At 42.3% G+C, this 17,489-nt stretch overlaps 1 protein-coding gene across 1 annotated transcript in view; it reads right to left on the bottom strand.

The window, feature by feature from the left end:
* The window catches only part of LOC106578550 (WW domain-containing adapter protein with coiled-coil-like), a 39,012-nt gene that overhangs the window by 9,099 nt on the left and 12,424 nt on the right, over nucleotides 1-17,489 (bottom strand). The window contains exons 5-7 of the mRNA XM_014157505.2: nucleotides 10,023-10,138; nucleotides 9,301-9,422; nucleotides 6,451-6,705 (exon numbers count right to left, since the gene is read on the bottom strand). Of these exons, the coding sequence (XP_014012980.1) occupies nucleotides 6,451-6,705; nucleotides 9,301-9,422; nucleotides 10,023-10,138 (493 nt within the window). The remainder of the gene's footprint in view (nucleotides 1-6,450; nucleotides 6,706-9,300; nucleotides 9,423-10,022; nucleotides 10,139-17,489) is intronic.

Raw genomic sequence — 17,489 nt, 5'->3', positions numbered from 1 at the left:
ATCTTAATTGACGCATTTCAAACCATCCTTTTGTGAGGCGCAACCGGGGAAAAAGTTATGTTCGATGGGGAGTTCAATAAAACAGGACGATTCCCCATCATTGTTTAAAATCTCCAGTTTGGGAAAATGTTAGCTTCCAAAAGCGATGGACAGAGAGTTGTGGATAAAACGTTAACAGTATGTCGCCACGCTCAACGAGAATAGCCTACGCAGCTGCCAACAGCTCAAATATGTTGACACATTTACACACTCTCCCCGCCGCAAGACAGAAACACAAAGAAACAGTCGTCTCCCCATTCAAGCAGCCCTTGGCAGTGGATTCTGACCGGGACAAAGAAATAACAGGAGCGGTATGTAGGCTGTGTTTTTTAACAGTCTTTGGTTTATAGCCGTGGATATGTCCATACTCTGTGGTTGAGAAGAGGGGGCTTCAGTAGTGGTTTCAGGACCTGGTGAACGTGTCCGAGTCACATTACGAACTTCAATCTTACACCCAGTTCAGCAAACAGGTAGTACCCGCTCAATATAAGCAAACCACAGCCAAAGCTTTCAATGAATTTTCCATAGCACCTTGTGTTGCGCTTAACAGTGACAGCCGATCACATTACCCTGGGAGATGGGAGATGTACCGGGCTAGATGCGCATCTGGCACTGAAATAGGCAGTGTCATGGTGCGTTCGTAACTAAGTGGGAAGTGGATATTTACCAAATACAACTAGGAAAAATCCACTTGAACGGCCTTGAAACTGATAAATGAATTGTGGTAAACTATCATCCTGGGCAACCACCTCTCCCACATGGTGTCATGCAACAAAACATGTATAAAAAAAAGCAATCTATTGATGTGGCTTTTGAACTATAATTTGTTTACAACATGATAGCTGTACTTGTAGCATGGTTGACACAGCTCCTTGACAATTATCCAAATCTGCCTTTCTCAATGAGTTTAAGTCACATGAATAAATCCAACTGGTAAATTCCCACCTCCCACATGGTTACAAACGCAGCACCAGAGTGAAAACTGCAGAGGCCCAACATAACAATCCGGTCACAACAGACAATGCAAGGAACATTGCTGAACATCGTGAATGGCAAATAACTTTCCTGTTGTACCGAAAACAAACTGACAAAACCGCAGTATGTACCAAACCGTGGTTTTGGTGAGCCGTCACACCTCTAATCCCTAAAATAATCCCTGCTTTAGATCAATACTGATCAGACCCACGTTAAAGCCACACTCCGTAAAATGTGCAGTGGACATCACCAAAGAGTGAGCTGGCCCACCAACAAAATGTAAACAACGGCGCAAATGCATTTGGTGACAGTAGCTCCTCTCTAGCTCAGGGCTTTTCAATTCCGGTCCTGGGGGTCGAAACACTTCTGGTTTTTGTTTCCACCTGGTAGTTAACTGCACCCACCTGGTGTCCCAGGTCTGAATTAGTCCCTTATTAGGAGAGGATGATGAAAACCAGAAGTGTCTCGGCCCTCCAGGACCTGCATTGAACAGCCGTTCTCAGGCTGCTCCAAGTGTCTCTTTTGAAGTAGGTGCAAACTGCATCAGAACGGTGAAACAGTAGCACTGAGTAGAGTTTGACACGGGAGTGAAAATTCATTCCTGTCCCGTCTTGTCATTTTTTCCCCTGTAATGATCTCACAACAGTTCTATAACCCTGGAACTTTGCTGTCCCTTCCCGATAAAAATCAGTCCCACTCATTTTTGCGAGCAGAAATATGTAGCTTATTGTGTTTGTTTAGGAAGTATGTAAAATCATTTCAGCAATGCAACATGTGACTGATGCGGTTGTCTTACCTACTTTAGTAGAATGCACTGACTGTTGGTCCTAAGTCGCTCTGGATAACAGCGTATTCTAAATTACCTAAATGTAGACAGATTAAGGCTGGAGGACGAGGCCCGAGACCAAAGCACCCAGAAATCTGTAGCCTACAGCTGAGCACATATGAACATGTACAACACACGTTTTTTAAAACTGATTGGCAGTAGGCTAATGGGTAAGTCGATCTATATTTATTTCACTCTTCACCTCAGATGGCACGGGTTTAGTTAAATACACAAAGAAACTGGGCTTGATGGTGAAGTGGTAAGGAGTAGAGAAGCTATGCTGCTTCAGGCCGCTTGTCCCACTCTCCGGTTGGTAGGCTATTTGATTCAACTTCAGCATTTAAAAAAAAAAAGTTTTTTTTTTTTTACAAGCCCTGTACTCAGTTCCTTCCTTGTCAAAGACAACTCCATAAAAAAATGTAGCTAAAACGTTGCTCTTTCCTTGTCCTTAATGTTAGTGATGGGTCCTTGGCTGAAACACATTGTAATTCCGCTATGGACGGCTTCATCATTTAGCTGTCTGATGTAGGTTGGCATCTGAGGTAGCCTGGTGACTGGCTACAACTAAAGGTGTGAGTCGGGGGAGGGGGGAAAATGACAATTTCTTTTTTACTAAGTAAACTATATTAGGCCTAGCCTACACAGTTGTTTTAATGAAATGCTCCACACAACATATTTCCACCCCCAAAAAACTCAGTTTATAACTACTCCCATACTGCCCTGTTCATGTAGACTGTCGATACTGTCCCGAATTTCACTCCCATTCATGCCAGAATCCTGGACCCTAAAGAGTCCTGTTCCCATGTCAACCTCTATCACAGAGCAGTGTTGTCTGGATTCCAGGTCAACTGATAGATGCTTACTAATGGGAAGCCTACATCATGTTGGATTGAACTGATTCCTGGAAGACCCATTAGCAGTCACTTCTCTGTAGGTTTAGGTGTGCAGACAGAGCTGAGTAAGGGAAAGCAGGGAATCTCTGGACGAGAGCAGAGCATCAGCAGGAAAAGAGACCGTCTGACCCACTTCTGGAGACAGTCTCTCAGCGCGTCCCAATTGGCACCCTACATCCTTCGTAGGGCACCAGTTTTGACCAGGACCCAAGTTTGACAATTCCACATTCTGAATCGCCACCATTCGACGACACCCAGCAGGTGATTCAAGGAACACAGACGACATTTGTGTTGGTCCGTTCTGTCCTTTTGGCCTACTTAAGTACAGGCAGGAAGAAAAGCTTCCATTCTTGGTCGTGGCCAGTAGTAGGCACAAAGATGTCTAGAGAGAGAGAAAAAGTGGCTACACGAAGGTACTACAGCAGTTACATTTGTTGGTTGAGTAGTGTTACTACATATTCCAATACAGTCTGATGTATATTTATTCAGGTCCTGTTCGATTCAGAATGAGACAGATATGCAACAGACCTAGACAGCGGTAGGTAGATAGATCTAACCAGGCTACTTCCCAATAGCAAAACCCCAAAATGCAGAAACTGGAAATACAAGCATTTACATAACCCGCTACTAATATTGTATCCCAGGTCATGCTAATACATTTGAGTGAATATTCATTCAGTTCTCGTGTTAGATGTTAAAATGCTTAGTATGGGACCTTCCAGGACCTTCCGGGCTAGGCTGAGGTAAAATATCAGTCAATTGACATAACAGTGCCTGGTAACCTGGCTAATTCCCAATGTTAAAACCCAGAAATGTGGAAAGATGAGCCAGTATAGTATAGTCTGCTCCGCTAAGATACTGCATTCTGCTTTTGACTCAGGGATCGTAAAGCAGTCAGACAGAATGACCCGCTCGCCCCAGACAGACATGTTATTTTCTGCATGGCCACTCATCGATGCATACTGAAGCAGGATTGGGCTACGGCTGTGTGACATTGGCCCCGATGAGCACATTTGGAGCACTCAAGTAGGCCTTCCCCTCACAAGCCAGGCAGAGCCAGGGCCAGCCTCCAACCGAGAGACCTGGTAGTAGCAATACTAATGATAGGACATTTTTGTAAAAATGGCTAGTTACATAGAGATATAGTTTGACGATATATTGTATAATTCTTGAGCTACTTGGCTGTACCTGCCCCAAAACTATTTTTCCTTCATCGCTTGTTCTTCATATTTTTAAATAGGGAGCCAAATTGTTTTCAGCACTTGCATTTCCATGACTGATAAAAATGTTTTCTCGTGGCTCTCCTCTTGTTTCTGCAGCCGATATGGTGAGAAATATGTTTGGAACATCGAATAGCAATAAAAATCACAGTATTGTGAGATTCACAATACATATCGTATTGGCACCAAAGTATCGTGAGGTCCCTGGCCATTGCCAGCCCTAAGCAATACCAGAACACCAAACGAGATGAAAAAGACAGAATAGGCAGAAAGAGAGCGGAGAGAAACAGAGAGAGAAAGAGGGGACAAACAGAAAGAGAGAAAAGGGGGGGATAAAAGAGGTAGAAGGACAAGGGTAGGAGAGAGGCAGTGTTTTTGTAGCACACATGCGATGGAGTTTGCAAAACAAATACCTACTGGACCGATGCAAATAATCATGATATCATTCTGCCAGGTAAGCCATGGGTCGCGTCAGAGTTCAGAAATTTGCATTTTCAAAACGCAGACCATCAAAATAATCTGCGTTATAAACCATTTCACCAGCATTTCATATCGAAAATCAGCTGGGCTTTATTTGCTTCAATAGAGTGATCAGGGGCGTGCAACTAGTTTTCCTTCATAAAAAAATACATTAGGCAGAAAATGGCTTCATTTTCATCAGATGACGGAAGTGCAACGCTATTTGGCTAGCAGCCAAAGTAAATTAGCTTACAAATGGAAAAGCAAGGTCTTTCTTTCAAAAACGATGCATCGCCATCATACACTATATAAAGAAAAGTATGTGGACACCCTCTCAAATTAGTGGATTCGCCTTTTTCAGCCGCACCCATTGCTGACAGGTGTATAAAACCAAGCACACAGCCATGCATTCTCCATAGACAAACATTGGCAGTAGAATGGCCTTTCTGAAGAGCTCAGTGGCTTTCAACATGGCACCGTCATAGGATGCTCAAATTAGTTTACTCAAATTTCTGCCCTGCGAGAGCTGCCCTGGTCAACTGTAAGTGCTGTTATTGTGAAGTGGAAACGTCTAGGAGCAACAACTGCTCAGCAGCGTAGTGGTAGGCCACACAACCTCACAGAACGGAGTGCTGAAGCTAATAATAATCAGCTGTCCTCCGTTGCAACACTCACTACTGACTTCCAAACTACCTCTGGAAGCAATGTCAGCACAATAACTGTTCAACAGGAGCTTCATGAAATGGGTTTTCATGGCCGAGCAGCCGCACACAAGCCTAAGATTACCATAATCAATGCCAAGCGTTGGCTGGAGTGGTGTAAAGCTCACAGCCATTGGACTCTGGAGCAGTGGAAATGTTTGGGGAAGGCCCTTTCCTGTTTCAGCATGACAATGCCCCCTTGCACAAAGCGAGGTCCATACAGAAATAGTTTGTTGAGATCGGCGTGGAATAACTTGACTGGCCTGCACAGAGCCCTGACCTCAACCCCATCGAACACCTTTGGGATGAATTGGAAAGCCAACTGCGAGCCAGTCCTAATCGCCCGACCTCACTAATGCTTGATGCTGAATGGAAGCAGCAATGTTCCAGCATCTAGTGGAAAGCCTTTCCAGAAGAGTGGAGGCTGTTATAGCAGTAAAGGGGGGAACAACTCCATATTAATGCCCATGACTTTGGAATGAGATATTCGACGAGCAGGTGTCCACATACTTTTGTATAGTGTATTCATATAGTGTATTTCTAATGTTTATCATAGAATGTAGCCAGCTACATTTCCTAAAGTTTTACTTGAAGTTAATCTTGTATTTTACTGGAGAAAATTGGGCTGCACTGAGAAAAGTAGCTGCACATCAGTCAGAGCGCTGTCTTTTAATAGAATGCCCATTCGTGAATTCTCATCCGAGTGGAGAAGTGCTACTGAAGTAGAAAATCAGTCTGATGGTGAGAAATTGAGGGGGGGGCTGTAAGCATAGGCTACCTGGTAGTTAACATTTTTGGGGGAAGCATTTCTATCTACCAAAAGACTTTATTAGAATCAACGCTAACAGCAACAGAAAATGGTAGATGCGCGCACACCGGACACACGGGAAATTCTTGTTGCTTCTTCAGAAAGTTGCAGGAAATACGAATCACTGATGCATTCTATTCATGTCTTCTGATAAACTTGGGCAAATTAACTAAATATTGTTGAATTCCATTTTAATGTCTGGATACCGTGATTCCCTTTGCATGACATATTTTTATAGAGCCATAGTAACCTGCCAGTCAGGTCTACAGATCTGCCTATTATCTGTGAGTTTCAGTCCTCAGATAAAGGGCAGCAAGAGAAACATGGGCACAAGGTTGAAGGACTACTGTCTCCATCATGAGCAAAAACAAAACCTTTCAGTATCACTTGCTGCTCCTAAATATTCAGCCATATTCTCTCTCGCCTACTCCCTCTATAACCTAGCTTCCCTTGCTGTCCGAGAAAACATTCACCATAGTAGCCCTCAAAGATAAAATACTTTGTGCACGTGCGTCCCTCCCTCTCTCACCCTCGTTGATCTTGGCCATGTCGACGCTGGCGTTGTTGAGCTGCAAGGCGGTCTGAAGTGCTGGGAGGAGCTGTCTGAGCAGGGAGGGGTCCTGGAGCAGGGGGGTATGGGCGTGGGACTGCAGGACCGGGGACACCGGCACCGTGGTGAGGGCTGAGGAGGTACAGGGGGTACCCGACGTGGGGTTCAGGACCGAGCCTGAGGAGGACGACTGTGAAGACACCGAGGCTGGCTGCTTCTCCACCTGGGCTGACTCTGTGAGGGAGGGAGGAGAGCGGCAGCCTTGTTAGATCTCACATGCTAAAAGCACTCACAACTGATTTAGTGCTGAGCAATTATTTTTCTTTTTTTAAACAACTAATTGACAGGCATCGGTTCAATTATTAGAATTTCATTTAGTTAAGTTTTTTTCCTTCTGTGAGCTCAATGTGCACATCGCAGTTTCTCTAGAGATAAATCAGATCCAGCCTGAACTGTGCAATGTAGTAGGGAGTTGTAGTTCCAACAGGCCAATATTCTACATAGTTTAGCGCATTACTGTGGTAATTAACTAGAATGACCATAATCCATTGCGCATCTACTTGTCCGGTCTGTGTTTATTTTACGCCTGCTATAGAAGGGAGAAGAATGCACATCGTGAGGTGAGAGAGAGCAGCTGTTGCTTTGCGACATCTCTCTACCTGAAAAATACATGATCTAAGTGATTGATAGTTGGTATTCAGCAGTCATAAATGTATGCCTTATTTACTTTGAAGAACTACAAAATAGGGATTTTGTCAGACAGCAGCTCTATAGAGATGATTACTTGGAATTAAACAGTCATCAAATAAAACAAATATAATATAGACTGAAAGAGTTGATTAAAGTGAATAAATGACTTAAGTGATGAGCGGTAATGGGCAGTTACTACCATCACGGGACTTTAATTGTTTATTCTGTGTTGTTACAGCATTCAACCAACATAATGCATTTCATGTAAAAACACTAGCATTAAAATCGCTCAGTACTTTCCGATTCTTCAAGATAATCTGTGTAGGAAATGTTCAATGGAACTCAAGAAGCCGGTAGGTAAGCTTAGCCTATTAAACAATAGAGGCGGGACTATACCAGTATTGCGATACTCGTTAGTATCATGGCAGGGAAAGTATACACAAAGAGGCTTTGACTTCTTTAGGAAAACAGCTCTAATGTCGGAAACAAACAGTCACATTAATGTATTTTCATAGCTATAGCACACATTTTATATACAGCAGGCTTTTAAAGGACCAAAGAGTTTTGTCTGCTTCATGTTTTCATTGTTGCCATGGAAAAAAATGATGCGACACTTATATCACATCCCTACTGGGCAGCAGATGCATTTGTTATAAACGGTATTCGCTCCAGTGGAAACTGCCTGTTAAAATTGGCAGAATCTCATTTTCTAATAAGTCAGCAAGTGGGTGTGTTGAGTCAGTGACAGACACACAGAAGTTCTCTGTTGGATAAATATGCCAAATGATTCAAACCATCTCAAATCAACAGGCTTGTGAAGTCTGATTAGAACCTGGCTGTTGGCTTATTTGAGAGTAGTAGGCATGTGGACTGTAAGGTGCTAACTTAGAAAGCTGAATCTCTCCCTGAGAGCTTTTTTCCCTTCCATGCTGGCCCTCAAGATTTTAGCTTCCAAAGAGTAGCTCCTCCGAAATAACAAACTTGATCCTGTTCTTCCTTTTGTTTAAGCTGTACCACGTATGAAGCAACCACAAACCAGTGACCTTGGCATAGTGAACACGCATGACAAACCTGAGTCCAAATAAATCTTGCAAATACCGTTTCAGCCCAGATGCCAGGTCTGGTAGGGTAGACAGAGCAATGTGCACCAGCGCCGCGTTCTGGCTGTTTGACAGGAGGGGAGAGCTCTACTCTGCTCTGGACGGTGCAGTAAGTCTCGCTCTCTTTCCCCCTCCGTTGCTCTCTCTCCCGGACGGTGACAGTGCAGTCAGTCTCTCTGTGTTTGCCAGAAGACATCAATCAGGTCTCTATGACGGCCCATGTCCCCCCCCACCCTCCCCCAGTCTCCACTGACTGGCTGTACAGCACGGCACGCACACCAACATGAACCACTGCCACCGCTCCTGCAGTATACCCCCTAAGAGGCTACTGTTTCACTGAGATAATGAAAGGCCTGAGAATAAGACAGTGGTTTTTGAAGACAAGCAGCCCACAGATTTCTTCAGACATTTTAGAACTCAACACGGCCTCCTTCCAGAGGCACACGTTCAAAACATGACATTGATTCACAGATGCAGCATTAATTGAATCATACGTATAGAAGGCACGGCCATAATAAGTCTCATTCTTTTGGTAAATTTAGCATACGTCAGCCAGAAATTTAACAAGGATCATCCATGACTGATAAGAACATTCAGCAACCATCATTGCACAAAAAAGTAAAATCGCATGTTTCTAGCAATTTGGCCAGGTCTTCCGTGTAGAAGGTATTCTGACCTCAATGGGAGACATGGTAAAAAAAAATACTTAAAAAAAGCAGCAAAAAACAGACTTACTAGCAGCAGTAAAGCCAGTATGTAGTTGTACGACTTACTAGCAGCAGTAAAGCCAGTATGTAGTTGTACGACTTACTAGCAGCAGTAAAGCCAGTATGTAGTTGTACGACTTACTAGCAGCAGTAAAGCCAGTATGTAGTTGTACGACTTACTAGCAGCAGTAAAGCCAGTATGTAGTTGTACGACTTACTAGCAGCAGTAAAGCCAGTATGTAGTTGTACGACTTACTAGCAGCAGTAAAGCCAGTATGTAGTTGTACGACTTACTAGCAGCAGTAAAGTCAGTATGTAGTTGTACGACTTACTAGCAGCAGTAAAGCCAGTGACTGCTGTAGCCTGCTGCATGGCCTCCCGTCTGTAGTCCCTGTCTTTGGGGAAACTGTTGACAGGCGCCGACTTAGTGCAGGACTCCTTCTGCCTCTGCTCTCTGGAAACAAACAGTTAGAACTCAAGTCTGCGTCTCCAATGACACCCTATTCCCTATATATTGCACTACTTTTGACCTGGGCCATAAGTTAAAACACATGGGAAAATCTTCATTTTTGACATGTGATATAGGGCAGGGGTTCCCAAACGCTTTCCACTCAGGGCCCCCTTCCAGGGTTGGGGAACATCCTGCGAGTGTGCCACGTCTATTTCTATGGGCACAAGCACTGTTCATGACACAAACTGTTTACAGCCCTCTTGTTGACGGCAAGAAAACGTTGCAGTTTAAAAGCTAATTTTCTTACAATTCTATACATTTTGTTTATTCATGTAATACTTTAAACATTACAACAAAATCTATGGGCTAAAGAACCTAGCTAAAAAACTAACTGACATGGGCTAGTTGGACATTTCTGACAAGTTATAAATAGCCACAAATAGCTCTAAGGTACACCGCTGCCCCCCCGTCATCACTGACTGAAAAGACCAGCATTATAAAAATGAAAAGGGAACCAGGCCAGCCAGCGAAGTACAGCTCAGCTACGCTAGGATCCGTCATGTGAAAGGGGAATTAAGTGAATGAAGATGGCATAATGCCTACCTCTCCAGCCACTCTTTGGGTTTCTCCCACTGCGAGACCTCTGTTCTGCAGTTGTAGTAGTACTTCTTCCCAGAGGAACTGATGTGCTCTGACCAGTCATCTTTATCATCATAAGGCTGAGGAGGAGAGAAGACGACAGTTATGAGAGAAGGTGGAGGGAGGCAGATGGGGACATTTAGGTTAAGAAGGCTCTCCTGAGACAGGAATACTACAGGAGGCCACCATCATAGACAACTACTACCACCAAGACATTGGTCTCACAACGGAGGACCTACCAGCTGTTATGAGCAACAGAGAGCTATGGCAAGCCATCATTCAACGCATTGCAAGTCAGCAAAGCAAGGTACATTTGGGTAAGAAGGGGAGAGAAAGGGAGATTTTGCAAAGGAAAGAGGAAACTGTAGGCAAATAAGGAGAAGGCAGACATTTTAGGTAAATGGGGAATAGAGAAGAGGAGACATTTTATGTATGAGAGGAGAATATGCAATGATACATTTTATGCCATCAAGATTTGATAGGTGAGAAAAAAGATACTGCAGCGAGAGAGAGAGAGAGAGAGAGCGAGCGAGAGCAATTAGGTCTGATGCAAGAGCTTGCAATATGAAATGTCTAGGATGTGAGGCGCTATCTGGGCCTTAAGGTTGGACTCTAATACCAGGGCTGGTTGGGAGATGACATGTAGGGATGGATGCTGGCTTACTCAACTAACAGCTAGGATGGCTTCTCAAGCTTTGAAAATGTTGACGTTTATGTCATTGTTGAGGTCTATGCTTCTATGTACAACACCAAGAGAAAGTAACATTTTGTGATTCTGAAAACCACCTGCCCAGGGAATAGATACAAATCTGTCAACAAAGCGGACACATTTCCAGACGTGTGATTAATGTTGTGCATAGTACCAGTATATAAATCTAATAAACTCAGATCTTGCAAAGTAGTGATGGGCTTGAGTAATAGAGTACTGGAACGGACATCAAGCTCCATCTTTAACCAGAGATCACTTACTATTTTTATACTGAAACAAACTATTTGGTGGAATGTCCTTTGTGGCTGCCCGAATGCGCAAGTTACATTTTGTCATGAACACGACGTTAATTAGCTATGACTCTAGAGTTCCATTTGTACATGTGCATTTGCGGGGCACAACTAAAAAGAAAGCAAGCATCACACAGTTCTTCCTAAATTCCCTTTCCCCTCCGTTTCTCATTCATTCAATTGCGTTCCGACTGCTCAACCCACACAGACACACGTTAGGCACACTGAAATACACGCCCATAAAAACATCTTACTGATGGGGTACACAAGCTACACTGAACAAAATGATCAAGGCAACATGTAAAGTGTTGGTCCCATGTATCATGAGCTGAAATAAAAGATCCCTGTTTGCATCCCTGTTAGTGAGCATTTCTCTTTTGCCAAGATAATCCATCCACCTGACAGGTGTGGCATGTCAAGAAGCTGATTAAACAGCATGATCATTACACAGTTGCACGTTGTGCTAGAGACAAAAGGCCACTTAAATGTGTCTCAGGTTTTGAGGGAGCGTGTAATTGACTGCAGGAATGTCACCAGAGCTGGCCTCCATTCTTAAATGGAAGAAGTTAGGAACCACCAAGACTCTACCTAGAACTGGACAGCCGGCCTAACTGAGCAATCGGGGGTGAAGGGCCTTGGTCAGGGAGGTGACCAAGAACCCGATTGTCACTCTGACAGAGCTCCAGAGTTCCTCTGTGGAGATGGGAAAACATTCCAGAAGGACAACCATCTCTGCAGCACTCCACCAATCAGGCCTTTACAGTAGAGTGGCCAGACAGAAGCCACTCCTCAGGAAAAGGCACATCACAGCCCACTTGGATTTTGCCAAAAGGCACCTAAAGGACTTTCAGAAAATGAGAAATTAGATTCTCTGCTCTGATGAAACCAAGATTCAACTCTTCGACCTGAATGTCAAAAGTCACATCTGGAGGAAACTTGGCACCATCCCAATGGTGAAGCATGGCGGTGGCAGCATCATGCTGTGGGATCAGTGGCAGGGACTGGGAGACTAGTCAGGATCGAGGGAAAGATGAGCTGAGCAAAGTACAGAGAGATCCTTGATGAAAACCTGCTTCAGAGCATCCTGGACTTCAGACTGGGGCAAAGGTTCACCTTCTAACAGGATAACGACCCTAACCACACAGCCAAGACAATGCAGGAGTGGCTTCGGGACAAGTCTCTGAATGTCCTCGAGTTGGCCTGCCAGAGCCGATCGAACATCTCTGGAGAGACGTGAAAATAGCTGTGCAGCGACGCTCCCCATCCAAACTGACAGAGCTTGAGAGGATCTGCAGAGAAGAACAGGAGAAACTCCCCAAATACAGGTGTGCCAAGCTTGTAGCGTCATAACCAAGAAGACTCGAGGTTGTAATCGCTGCTAAAGTTGCTTCAATAAAGTACAGAGTAAAGAGTCTGAATACTTATGTAAATGAGATGTCATTTTTTTATAAAATGTAAACATTTCAACAAAAAAATTGTTTTGCTTCCTCATTATGGGTGTGCGTGTAGATCGATGAGGGTGGGGGGGATTTTTTTTAATCAATTTTAGAATTAAGGCTGTAACGTAACAAAATGTGGGAAAAGTCAAGGGGTCTGAATAGTTACTGAATGCACTGTACAGAGATAGATATATCTATCGGGCAATTAAGCAATTAGGATTTGTTATCTGTAATGGTTATGATAAATGAGGCAGTGTTGTGCATTGTTGGCATAGGCCTAGAGATAAACAAGCACATTTTTCTCCAGTGCAGGCCTTGTGTCATAACAATATTTTTACCCCATTCCAAGTCAAAATATGTCTAATGCCCATCCCTATTGCAAATCCTCCTTTTTGACAAGTGACAAACAACTTTGTAACCTACAAACATAACAACCACGTTCAATTTGCACCGGAACAAGGTTCCTTGCTGGTTGTCGCATCCCAGTCTTCATAGACACGACCATCCTATGTCATGTGCAAACTGTCCACAAGACATTAAGATCCTCCTGTCCAACGACATTCAGTGTGAACCTGATTGAAGATAACCACTCCTACTCTGGGTCGCTATATACATGGGTTTATCTATAAACTAATGTACTAGTGAGGATTTCCTATGCTAGACACCTTGTTACAGTTGTTGATAAATCATTTATGTAATTACATTAAGGTGGGAACATAGCAATATTCAATCAAATTCACGAGTTGATTTAAAACCCATTTAACCCTTTCGCGTGGTCGGTGTCTTGACGGATTTGTCCGAAATCGTGTGGCAAATTTTTTTACTTCTCCATCCTTGCCGTTATGGCAGTGTAAATTGTTGTTGTATCATATATTAAGCATTAAGTTATATTAGACATTGAACATGAACCCTGGATCTAGCCGTCAGACAGTTTTTTGTATAGAGATCTCAGAAATGCAGTACAACTACGTAACATCTCATGCCTCCTTATGTTACAGGGTGATAACAGTTTCCAGGGGCACACAAATCACCCAAAATATGTGATTTAGTGCTGTTCCAGATCAAATATAATCTTGGTAGACCGAGTCGTCGTCTGTTCTTCAACCAATCGAAATGTTAAACCAAGTATTTTCATTATATAGACAACCTATGTGTTTTAATAAAATCAACTATATGTTGGCTACTGAGCTTGTCTGATGCTTTAAGCACACTGTGATTAAATAATTCAGACACAAATGACTCAAGAGGGAGCCAGTGATCATGATAGCCTAACCAGGAGAGAGAGAGAAAAAATATATATATTAAAAAATTCCTGAACCACCTAATACCACCTAATGTTCCCAAAGTTACCGGTAACCTTTACCATTAGGAGTGCCAATTTATCTTACAATTTCTTATACTTAACCAGGAAAGTTAGTTTAGAACAAATTCTGATTTACAATGATGGCTTAACCCGGACAACGCTGAGCCAATTGTGCGCCGCCCTATGGGACTCCCACAGCACAGCCTGGAATCGAACCAGGGTCTGTAGTGACGCCTCTAGCACTAAGATGCAGTGCCTTAGCCCACTGCGCCACTCGGGAGCCCAAACTTCTAACAATCTGCGTGACAGTTATGATTTTCATATGCACATTTTCGTGGAAGTTTCATTTCTTTTATAAAATCGTATCTCAAAATCCTTGTCATGTGATTAATAAAAATGATATCTTAATGAAAATTATACAAACCTAAAAGTAACTTCTTTACCTTGCTATCTATATAAAAAGAGCCTACGTAAAACCAACAAATAGCAACATTTCAGCCTGCAGATACAAAAGATCCTGATAAAAATAGATCACATTGGCTATGCATGGCCTATCTGCAAGGAACTCCACAGCTCATTAATAGTGGTGGTGAGTTAAGACAATCACAAATACAAATCAGACCGACAAATGGGCACATTTATAAGCCTATATTTGCTCGCAGGCCAGGTAGTCTAGGCCTACTATGTATAATCAGGTGAGTGTCCTTACTCAACATTGACCGGAGCGCTCCAAACAAAATTAATAAATTGACAACTCGTAAATGGAATAACGCAAAATGTGTTTCTCACAAGTGTAGCCTAGGATGTGCACTCTACAAACAACATGTACATTCCTACAATGAGAACTGTAAAATACCAATAATAATAATAATAATAATAAATTCAATGTATTAACAGAAATGATGGGAATTAATGGTAATTGTACTACTGGTTTAGCTATCCCCACAGCCTTCGCAATGGATTAGTCCACTGAGACAGGCGTCAATCAAGACAGGTGCCATACAATTTATCATTTTTTGGGGCAGCTGCTCGACCCTAAACAAATATTGTCGACCAAAAGCCAATCGACTTCATGGGGTCAGCCCTAATGCGCTTACAAAACGTAATGCCTCTAACTGAAAAAGTCCCCCCTTACCTTGATACTGTCATTAACATGGTTCTTCAATTAGGAATTATATTTGTTGGAATGCGAATTTGGTGTCAAGCTGTTTAATTACACTGTGATATTTTCACACACACACACACCCATCTGATCCAGGAAGACATTTTCGGAATGACAGTCAAGTGACAAACAGCTGTTGTGATGGAGCATGTGATGAAAGGAAAGGTGTTTGCGAGGAATGTCCAGAATATTTTGGTGTGGGGAGTCTCATTCGTTATGACGGTGAAGATAGTTGTTCTGGATACACGGTTCTAAGATCCCTAGCGAATTGATGTTGAACATCTGCTGTCCGCTTGATTTACAGCAGGATCGTTAGATTTAAGAGAAAGCATCAAGGTAATGAATTAGTTCATGTTTTCAGATATTTTTGTGCACAGTCTACGGTGCGCAACTGTGTATATAGACTGTTTACTCAACACCCAACGCTATTCTTATTAATTACTCTGGATATAATTGAGAAATTACATAGCCTACTGGGCTTCTCACAATAAGATCTAATATTGAAATAACATTAAATATATTTTGGTTTCCATGTTACACCTGAAATTGTAAAACAGTACAAGGGGCTTGACGTAGCCTACTTGAACTTGGAGCTCAGACCTTCATGTTGTGTATTGGAATAGGTCTGTATCTGGAAAATCAAATATTTCCTCCTTGTAATTATGTAGCCAAATTATAAAAAGTTATATCTTGCGACCTTATAACTATCCGCGATTTCATTTTTATCAATTTTGTGAGATTTGTTTGTTTGTGGTTTGTTTCCCGCCTCTTCAGTTGAAGGGTCTTGCGCCACGCTTACGGTAAAACCATTTGCGGCTATTATGAGGACGTCAACATTAATGCTGGCTTCAACTTGGCTTTCCATACAAATCCTTCCATTACAAAAGGAACCTGGTTTTGGTGTGTTTCTCATTATAAAACCAGCGATGGCGAGATTAAAAAATGGTGATATTAATGCTAGAGCTGTTTATGGATGTATTAAAACCTGTTAGGGCTAGGGGGCAGTATTGACACGGCTGGATAAAAAAACATACCCGATTTAATCTGGTTACCACTCCTACCCAGTAACTAGAATATGCATATACTTATTACATATGGATAGAAAACACCCTAAATTTTCTAAAACTGTTTGAATGGTGTCTGTGAGTATAACAGAACTCATTTGGCAGGCAAAACCCTGAGACATTTTCTGACAGGAAGTGGATACCTGATGTGTTGTATTACCTTTAAACCTATCCCATTGAAAAACACAGGGGCTGAGGAATATTTTGGCACTTCCTATTGCTTCCACTAGATGTCACCAGCCTTTACAAAGTGTTTTGAGTCTTCTGGAGGGAGATCTGACCGAACAAGAGCCATGGAACGATGATGGCCCATTAGACACCTGGCGCGCGAGTTCATGTTGGGTACCCTCGTTCCAATACATTATAAAAGAGTATGCATTCGTCCACCTTGAATATTATTCATGTTCTGGTTAAAAAAAGGCCCTAATGATTTATGCTATACAACGTTTGACATGTTTGAACGAACGTAACTATATTTTTTCCCCTCGTTCATGACGAGAAGTCCGGCTGGCTTAGATCATGTGCTAACAAGACGGAGATTTTTGGACATAAATGATGAGCTTTTTTTAACACAACTACATTCGTTATGGACCTGTGATACCTGGAAGTGACATCTGATGAAGAGAATCAAAGGTAATGGATTATTTACATAGTATTTTCGATTTTAGATCTCCCCAACATGACGTCTAGTCTGTATCGCAACGCGTATTTTTCTGGGCGCAGTGCTCAGATTATTGCAAAGTGTGATTTCCCAGTAAGGTTATTTTTAAATCTGGCAAGTTGATTGCGTTCAAGAGATGTAAATCTATAATTCTTTAAATGACAATATAATATTTTACCAATGTTTTCTAATTTTAATTATTTAATTTGTGACGCTGACTTGACTGCCGGTTATTGGAGGGAAACGATTTCCTCAACATCAATGCCATAGTAAAACGCTGTTTTTGGATATAAATATGAACTTGATAGAACTAAAAATGCATGCATTGTCTAACATAATGTCCTAGGAGTGTCATCTGATGGAGATTGTAAAAGGTTAGTGCATCATTTTAGCTGGTTTTATGGTTTTGGTGACCCTGTCTTTGAATTGACAAAACATTACACACAACTCTTGTAAATGTACTGTCCTAACATACTCTAAATTTATGCTTTCGCCGTAAAACCTTTTTGAAATCGTAAAACGTGGTTAGATTAAGGAGATGTTTATCTTTCAAAGGGTGTAAAATAGTTGTATGTTTGAAAAATTTGAATTTTGACTTTTATTTGGATTCAAATTTGCCGCTCTTGAAATGCACCTGCTGTTGATGGAGTGCACCACGGGTGGCACGCTAGCGTCCCACCTAGCCCATAGAGGTTAAGCGTGCATGCATTTCCTTATTTTTTTAACCTTTATTTAACCAGGTAGGCCAGTTGAGAACAAGTTCTCATTTACAACTGCGACCTGGCCAAGATAAAGCAAAGCAG

This window comes from Salmo salar, chromosome ssa19 (genome assembly GCF_905237065.1).
Source record: "Salmo salar chromosome ssa19, Ssal_v3.1, whole genome shotgun sequence".
Lineage (NCBI taxonomy): Eukaryota > Metazoa > Chordata > Actinopteri > Salmoniformes > Salmonidae > Salmo > Salmo salar.
The sequence above is the reverse complement of the archived record's forward strand: the minus strand, read 5'-3'. Positions and strand labels throughout refer to the sequence as shown.